General features: G+C 42.7%; 1 protein-coding gene across 1 annotated transcript; it reads right to left on the bottom strand.

Annotated features, from left to right (window-relative positions):
* Nucleotides 1-7,119: 7,119 nt before the first annotated feature.
* On the bottom strand, nt 7,120-9,059 carry LOC147890351 (blue copper protein-like). The gene is made up of 2 exons (XM_087390922.1): nt 8,488-9,059; nt 7,120-8,270 (listed from the first exon to the last, which is right to left on the bottom strand). The coding sequence occupies exons 1-2, from the start codon at nt 8,729-8,731 to the stop codon at nt 7,873-7,875; spliced, it is 642 nt and encodes a 213-aa protein (XP_087247048.1). The 5' UTR covers nt 8,732-9,059; the 3' UTR covers nt 7,120-7,872.
* Nucleotides 9,060-9,465: the final 406 nt, after the last annotated feature.

Below are 9,465 nucleotides of genomic sequence, written 5' to 3'. Positions count from 1 at the left end.
GAGATAGAAGAAGTGTGCATGAACCAAAAAGCTCTCCAAGCTCAAGAGAAGGCAGTGAGGGATGTGACCTCCAACCTCCACCAAAGTCAAACACATTTGACAGTAGCAGTACAAGCAATGGCAATCCTACAGACCTACTATAACTCCTTGACATTTGCACATGCTCAGTAGATGGAGGTAAAGACACAAGCTCGACTCACTCTAATTCACAAAGAAGAAGAGCTCTAGGATTGCAAAGACAAGCTTGAAGACATGAAACAATCTTTGGTAGTATGTGCCTTCAGCATTGACGAGCTTATAAGGGAATGCAGAATCTTAAAGGACCAACTTACTACCACTCAAGAGGCTAGCACTTCACAAGCACAAGTCTTGGACCAATGGTCCAATACTGTTGAAGACATTCCTCAACAGGCAAAGGTCACCTTGCAAATGAGAAAGCTTAAGGAGGCATATACAACCATCTACCAGCAATACAAAGAAAAAATAAATCAGATGTACTCCCAAAAGATAATCATCTCCAAGCTTGAACTCCAATTGCTAGTGCACAACAATGAGGCATTGAAAGACAACACCAATGAAGCCCCACTACAATGCACAACGGTGGTGTTCCAAGAGCTTGTGGCTGCTCTACAAGTGGAAGATCACCTCAACGCATGCGTGCTTATCCAATGGAAGCAACTCCAAATCAGGATCATATCTACTCATCCAACAATCAAATGGGAACGTTCCTTAGGGACCCAAACTTTGTGCATAATTTGCCAAGACTTGTCCGAAGATGAGAAAAATATCTTCTGCCTGTCTACACATGCTGGGTTTATAGCACTTAGGACGGATGCTTTCATTGCATATGTATGCCTCATGGGTAGTCCTCCCCTCAAGGTTATTGCTAGTTTGTTACCATTGCTACAAAGGCCATCACTATTATTTGCAAGGCACAACATAACTGACATCCCACCCATGTAGCTGATGATCCCATTGCACCAGCAAAAAGAAGTATCGAAAGATGATAGGGCCTATCACATCCAACTGTTAGATATCAATGCTCCACTCTCGTGTAACTACGCGGAAACCAGCTAACTCTACTTGTAAGCCCCCCATATGAGGAGAAGGCATTTGAGTAGCTCGGTTATCCGGTAGGTCCTGGTTTGGACACCAGATGGGGGCCATGTGTGGCCTGATGGCTGGATAGCTTCAGATAGAGTTTGCACACTGTCAACTAGGCTACATGCAAGTGCGAGAAGGCATCCCATGACTGACCACATTGAGGGTAGGTGGAGCATTTCTCAAGGTAGTCCACTCTTGAGTTGCGGGGCCCGTTTGGACCCCTAGATGATCCCGGATGGCTCTAGAAAAAACGATCACCGTAGGTTAGTTGCTCTATTCTGTGCCACAGTTCTATCGTGTGGTTGGTGGTCTATTTTGGGACCGACCTCCAATCAGCCGTTTTGGGTGGACTGGGTCGATCACCCAATTGGGTCTAACTAACTACGACTAGTGGCTATATAAGAGCAAGCCCGTGCCCATTATCATCACTGGCTATAGCAACCTTGATTCCTTAGCATCCAGCCTCTGTCCTCTACTGTTTTCAGCACGCCATCGAAGCTTCTCTCACAGGAGCGCACGGTTGGGAGGCAACGCCATCTATTGTATCAGTTTTACAGTAATCAAATTTTTTGATTCTCCATACTATCTGCTTTTCTCTCTTGCATACGAGATTCTGTTATCTGTTAAGCACAGATGTTGTATTGTTTTCTTACACCAACTTCCCATATCTAACCACTCTCTCTGCCAACCTCATAACCTCACTTACCCTTGCTGCTACCACCCTCTTAACCTTCCCCGAGCTCCATCCTAACATCTATTCCCTCCATCATCTCTTTGCTCATGCCTTTCACCATTTTCAACTAAGCCAACAGTCACAAACTTACAAGCCCCTCACACCTAGCTTCTTCCCCTCCCTTGCTAATCCTACCCCTTGAGGATTACCAAGCTGCTCAAACCATTTGCCCAGTTCTTTCCCCCCTCCCCTCTGCTGCCCCTTCCGCAACTAACACTCTTCCATATTTCTCCCCCATGTCCCCAGATTCTCCCCCTGCCTCCTCATCACCTCTGACACTACTTGTGCTTCCATCAGCAAAAAATGACACAATATTTGATTTTGAATATCAGGATCCAGATAATCCAATTCGTACTCCGATGCCAAGTCCCAATGATGGGTATGATTTTGATGAGATACCACTTCCCAGTAACTCCATTAAGGAATTTTGGAGCAAATATCATGATATGAAAACTCGAGGTGGATGGACCCTAGACAACATTCCTACCAACCTTCGTCAGCATCAAATTAGTGAAGGTTGGATTAGCAAGTTGGATCCACAACCTAATTGGCGCCGTCCCAAGCTTTTTGATGTAATCTTCTTGAAGGAGTACCTATATGCACCTCCATGTCTCAAAACCCATCCCAAGTTCTGTGCAGTTCCACGATGTAAAAAATGGGAAGCCAACATACACACTTTGGATGAAGATTGAACCATTAATTTGCCAATGGTCGAACCATACTCTGGTGTAGAATGGAATATCCAAGGCATAATGATCCGAGCACTTCAGCAGCATGAGCAAATAATGTGCGGCAACATTGATTGCTTCCTTCACCTAAGTGCTATATTCTGTAAAACATTGGAATTCATTCTGGAGGTCCCATGTTACCTTGATAACCATTTGCCTCCACTCAGTTTCAATCCCAATGAATGGGTCGATGCTCAAATTACAAGCCGACTCTATCAAAGAGTGATCTTCTTCGAAGCACGTCACATATCTCTGTTCGATGGATACATGCTACCTGGAAATTGAGCAAAAATTGTATGGTGCCAAGGCTTTATAGCAGGATCGACTGGCACGACACAAGTTCTACAACCACTAGACTAAAGGCATGGCAATCCAGATACGTGCTCGTAATAAGCCATAACCCAAGGATGGGTAATAAAATGGATCCGGGAGTATGTTGTCTCTGTGCCAACATGGACTTAGGTAGAACAGAATGTGTGTGTAGAGTAGCGGCAAAGCTCCGCTTGTACTTACATAAGGCTAGAAATAATCCCTCTTAGAAATCCAACTTGCATGTTTTACATGCAAGTTCTACAGACAACTCCTACATGCGAGTTCTACATGTGAGTCCTACATGCAAGTTCTACATATAACTCCTATATGCAAGTTCTACATACAACTCCTACATGCGAGTTCTACATGCAACTCCTACATGCGAGTTCTACATGCAACTTCTACATGCAACTCCTACATGCAAGTTCTACATGCAATTCCTACATGCAACTTCTATATGTAAGTTCTACATGTAGAGAGAGAATGTCTTACAATTCCTACATGCAGAGAGAGAAGCTCTCCAACTTGTATAAATACCCCATAATGGAATGAAGCCCACACTCTTTGGGGCATTGTGTTGAGTTCTACTTTGGTATTCCAAGCAATTGTTTCAAGTGTCCATGCTTCCTTGCACTCCATGTCCAAAAGCATGTCCTAACCTTGTAACTCCTCCTCCCCTCTTCTCTAACCTTGCAACCCATCCTCTCCCTCTCCTCCTCCCTCTTCCTCCTCCCTTCTCCCTCTCCTCTCCTCTCCTCTCCTCCTCCCTCTTCCTTCTCCCTTCTCCCTCTCCTCCTCCCACTTCCTCCTGCTCCTCCCTCCTCCTCTTCCTCTCCTCCTCCCTCCTCCTCCTCCCTTCTCCTCCCTCCTGCTCCTCCTCCTCCTCTCTCTTCTTTCCCCCATGCTCTTACACCTTCTTCCTCTCCCACTCCTATGCTCCCCCTAAACCCTTAGTTCCTCAACCCTTAACCTCCATGATCTGCGAGGGAGACGAGTTCTCCACCATGCACTCTACTGTGAACCTTGGATCCTCCTTCTAACCCTAGAACCTCTTCTAAACTCTGGAACCTCCTAACCCTAGAACCTCCTTAAAACCCTGGAACCTCCTTCTAAACTCTGAAACCTCTCTCTAAACCTTAGACCTCCTTCTAAACCTTAAACTTCCCTCTAACCCTTAAACTCCTAAACCCTGCAACCCCCAACAAAGGCAAAAGCCTTCATTACCTCAACCATGATGATACACGTTCCTTTTACACAGACATGCACTATGTTTGCTTACCACACTTAAGTCTACGTCTCTCACCGGAATACGACTCAAGGTCCTAAGCTACACGTATACTACAAACGACAACCCCGATATATATGTAGGTGACAAAAAGCCTCAAAACCCTGCATACTGAGAATACCCTGCTCTTCCTACGAAAACTGTGGGAAAGAGCCAACATACTATATTAGTATTGAATAGAAACAAATAGTGCTATATTCGTATTAATATAGTATTATATTAATACTACATTAGTGCTCTAATATATTAGTACTGAAATAGAAACAAATAGTGCTATGTTAGTACTATCATAGTACTATGTTAGTAGTATATTAGTAGGCATTAGTAGTCTACTATATTAATACTAGAATAGTGTTATATTAGTACGATATTAGTCCTATATACAAACAGATAGTACTATGTTAGTGTTAATATTAGTACTATATCTATTATCAATACTATATTAGTACTCTAATATATTAGCATTGAAATAGAAACAAATAATGCTATGTTAGTACTATTATAGTACTATGTTTGTAGTATATTAGTAGGTATTATAGTCTACTATATTAGTACTAGAATAGTGTTATATTAGTATTATATTAGTGCAAAATTTAGATCTAATGCATCACCATTAGTATACGTAGTACTAGAACTAGTACAATCAACGTAAGGCTATTGAATTCAATCAGCATCTATAGTACTGAATGATTCAATTAGCCTATAATGCTAACATAGCACTACGTTAGTACAATCAGTAGAAGGCTAATAAAGAGTACAATCATCAGCATATAATGTTACTATAGTAGTTTTAAAGCTTTATAATAGAATGTTTTCTATGCTGCCAAATACTATATTGGTATTCTTCTATATTACAGATTGGAAATATTACTTAAAAAGTGGAATTTTAATACATAAATTGCCAAGCAAACTTACCAGTTTTTTTGAATCCCATGGTAGCCACCCAATCTTCTGAAACACTCTTCTTGAATTACGAAAAAATGCACTCGGTATGCTTACAAAAACAAAATGTTGCACACATCATGTGGTATGTGTGCAAGCAAGGTGCAAATATCACATCAAGAGAGTCTGTATTAAATCTAAGCCCATACAAAACACACCTGCATATGTATAGAAAGGGTTAGTTTATACTAAATGCAATGACCTAGACCTAAGATAAAGCACTGATTATGTCAATGAAAAAGTTTTCTTACTTTTCAATGACCACCAAAACATGTTGGATGCTATATTGGTGTCCAGATCAAAACCTGCAATCTGTGCTTTGTCAGCTCCTTCGTCAAGTGCTGCATATGAATGTTGAATGTAGATTCTACCTCCAACTACTCTACAATATGGACACGGTGTATTCTCACCAAATCGAAATGTTTTGTGGTGCATTCCAACTCTGTTTCCAACTTTTCCAATCCACTAATTGTTGATCTTGCAAGGTGCTACTAGCATTCTTAAGTTTGGTACAAACCCAATCGGCTATGTGTTTAATAGAATCAATGTGTTTTGTGGCCTTTGACTCACTTGCAGCAGCCATTTCTAAGTCTGACATCAATTTTTGTTTCTCCTCCTCCACCATTCTCTTCCAATTAGATAAGACTGCTTATATCCTATTCGTGGGAGAGCTCAAGCTTCAGTTTGTGCAAATCTCCTCCCATGTCCATGGCTTCTCCTCAAATCTCCTCCCATGTCCAAGGCTTCTACTTGAATCTCCTAGAATCCTTTGGCGTCTTTTCTCAGTTCTTCTTTAAGGGTCTCATGTGTCCTTAGTGCATTCAAAAGTCAAGTCAGACCAAGGTTAGACCACACATCTCGATCCTTGATTGACTCGAGCTGTTTTACAAAGAATCTTGGAGTTCCTAAGATTGTTAGTATGTCCATTTTTGGAAGCACTATAAACATCAATCCCACAAGTTCACTTAGTGATCAACTTTTTTTGTGGCACTAGATGCTACTTGGCTAATCGCTACCTCTTTTGAAAGGGGTGGTGAGTAGTAAGGCATAACATATGAGAACATAGAATTGCTCAAGTTGTCATTGTCGGTGAGTTACGCTTTCATATTGACTTGCTTGCACTATCTCACTATGTCACACTAGCAAGAAACATAAAATATAGCTTAACATAGCATATGCTCGATAAGAAGTGCATAGAGATGAAATGTCAAAGAATTTGTCCATGTTCTTCTCTCCAACTAACTCGTTTTACAAAATAGTGCTTAGTGATATGATAGAGAGCACAATAGCTTTTCATAGCAAGTAGTCGCCTGTCTAAAAGCTATGGTTTCCCCTTTTATCTCCAAAGTGCAAACATAACAAAAAGGCTTCATAGGTTCAAGAGAGTCCACTACATCAGGTTCCTCAATACACCATCGAGATGGCACAAGAGGTGCCCATCATCATCACCCCTAAGATGATTCAAGTTATAATTGCCACTAGGTTATTTGCGAGATTCTAGGTTTAAGGACCACTTGTCCCAAGTTCTCTCAAGATGTACCCTGTAACTCTAGTTAATATTTTTAAATACATTTAGTAGAAAGCTTGAAGCATGACAATCCCATGTGCGTGCACCAGGCCCACTAGTTGCATGCTCTCGATGAGACGACTACTTTATTACGTATGGCCCATAGTAATCATGCAATCCTTGGAGATACATTTGTAGCCAAAGCTTTACCACATATAGCATAAGGCTTTCCCTCAATGAAGAGGATGGGATTGGTTGGTTAAGGAAATAGCTAGGGCTAAAAGCCCTCCTACATAGAGCGCTAATGGGGGGAAATGAGGTTGTCGAAGACGAGAGAGTATCTACTACTAGAGATGGAGATGTTGTAAGGCTAAGAGCTATTTACAGACACTACTAAAGATGCTTGATGATTATGCAAAAACCGATGTAGCATGTAACCTCGTGCAAAATATTCCTCAAATTAAAAAAATTCATATTTTGAAAAATTTGTTTAGACCTTCCTCATGTAAAATATTTATCTAATTATTTCACATAAACTAATCAAGGTAGATCCATACTTTTTCAATCCTATAACACGGTCTAAGTTCCCTAAATTCCCTTCCCCTTGTTTTCCATGCCATGTTATGTTACATGTTGTGAGGTGATAGCCTATAGATCAAATGAGAGTGAAACCAAGTGAAAGAGCCATGACAGAGTGCTCTACTGCTCACTGTCCTGGGCATGGAGCAGCATGCTTCCAGCTATGGCGTCTGCATCTGTCCAGGGCAGGAGCAGTATGCTTCCAGCTATGGCATCTGCATCCGGGCCACCAGATAATCAAGCTCCCAGCTATGGCTTCTTTCTCCTTGCTCGCATTCACCTCCACATTCCATTCTCAACCTCTCCCATGCCATGTCTCCCACATCTGCCTCGCTTCACTCGCTTCCCCCACAATATTTCTTTGGAGCTGAACCGCTTTCACTCCCCTGCTCAAGACCGTGTCCACACGCCAACTCTCCAGTCTTTCAATCGCTCTCTCAATCGGCTGCCATGATAGACTAAACCTCGAAGCACTGCAACTTCATCTCATGAACCGCGGTCCGCTTTTACACAACCGTTACAATATTTCTGGTGAGCTAATTTGCGACTCCAGTGCGCTGTACGCTCTGAAACATGTCAGGTGACACGAACTATCGAGCACGAGTGTTGCACATTTCCCTCGAGGGATATAAAGACTTTCTGCTTGAACGAATACATCATAGAGCAGCTTCCCGCATCACTTTCATACGCTTGCCTGGCCTTGTGCTAAATAGAAAAGTAGCAAGATCAAGAACAGGCCGGAAACCCCATTGCTACGTGGGCAATGCGAGGATCCAGCACCTGAATGTAACGAACTAGGAGACGGTGCGTGACTGTGAGACTTCTCTGAACCACCAGCTGTGGGAGCTGGCGCAGAGCTGGGAGCTTCTAGTGGCACCTCTAAAGCTATAACCTCCAGTTTTTGCCCAAGGGGGCAGTGTTGGTAAACTCCACAGATGAAGAAGTGAGCACCCGCTTCTTTCAATTTCACAGTAGTATTCCCATCATCATAGCGAGCGATCGGATTTGCAACATTGCAATTGAAGTAACTCGCGCGCGAAACCACCAAGACGTTGTGAACATCCGGAAGATAATTGAACACTGCAGAGGAACGCAAAGGTTATAGAAAAGAAGAGATTAATTCTTCGATGTCTATAACAACAAGCCATGTCCAACACAGAGCTTTTCTTAGAAAGCACAGGGCAAGACCGAAGTTTACGCTTTACTTGCAAACATTACGAGGCGGGGCAGCTAAATCATAAGCGCGAATGTAAGACCCGAAAGAAGCAGACAAATATAGAGTGTCAAAAAATCATACCTATGGTATCACCCGTGTAGAATGTGTAATTTGCAGCCCAGTTAGTGTAGTTGACGGCTCCAACAACCCAACCTTCGTCTCCCCCAACAACAAACACTGTCGCGGAGGCAGAAGGAGGGAGGAGAAGCTGGGTCGGCATTAGAAGAAAAAGAGGCACAATGACAAGCAAAAGCGGATCCATTCTCAGGATAGGGGAGAGCCATGAAGAGAGGTAGGAAGGAGGACGTACAGGGAGCAGGTTCATGATGAGGTGAGGACTAGCACAGAAGGAGAGCAAAGGAGGAAAGAGGGATGAGAGGTTGACGATGCCTGATATGTGAAGGAAGAGAGAAACATACAAAAGACAGATGGGTGGATTGCAGTTTGCAGCTAATGGGAGAGATAGCAAGCTTGGGAGATGATTGAAGATGTGAAGGGTGGCGGGCTAGAGAAGCAATGAGGGCGATGATTGAGATAATATTAAGGCAAAAGGCTGTGGAGGCAAAAGGTGAACAGCGGAAGTGCGCTATGGCAAGGCGAGTATGATGACACAGAGGAATGAAAGCATGCTAGCTATGGCGAAGCAAGCACGAGAGGAGGCATTGAGAGGTGGGTGAAGAGCTATGGCAAAAACGACGCTGCATGATAGCTGAGTACTACAGCGCACATGGAGGGCACTCAGTCCTGACAGCCCTCGTAGTCCAATGCCCGTATAATATTTTAGCTTTTACAGCCTTGCTCTGATTCACTCTAGTATATATATATGTATATATGTATATATATGTATATATGTGTATATATATGTGTGTGTGTGTGTGTGTATATTTGTTTACCCATGGCTTTGTCACTGAAGGAAAGCGCTCTCTCCCTCGCTAGCCAAGAAATATTGAAAGCCATCCACACAGTGCCTACACAGACTAATCGAGCCGCACATTCTCTTGCGTATGAAAGACTCTCTCTCTCTCTCTCTCTCTCTCTCATGAATCACAATTTTCAGTT

This window comes from Dipteris shenzhenensis, chromosome 19 (assembly GCF_047967505.1).
Source record: "Dipteris shenzhenensis isolate YYH24624 ecotype China chromosome 19, Dip_SZ_1.0, whole genome shotgun sequence".
Lineage (NCBI taxonomy): Eukaryota > Viridiplantae > Streptophyta > Polypodiopsida > Gleicheniales > Dipteridaceae > Dipteris > Dipteris shenzhenensis.
Note: the sequence above shows the minus strand (reverse complement) of the source record. Positions and strands in the feature narration are given on the sequence as shown.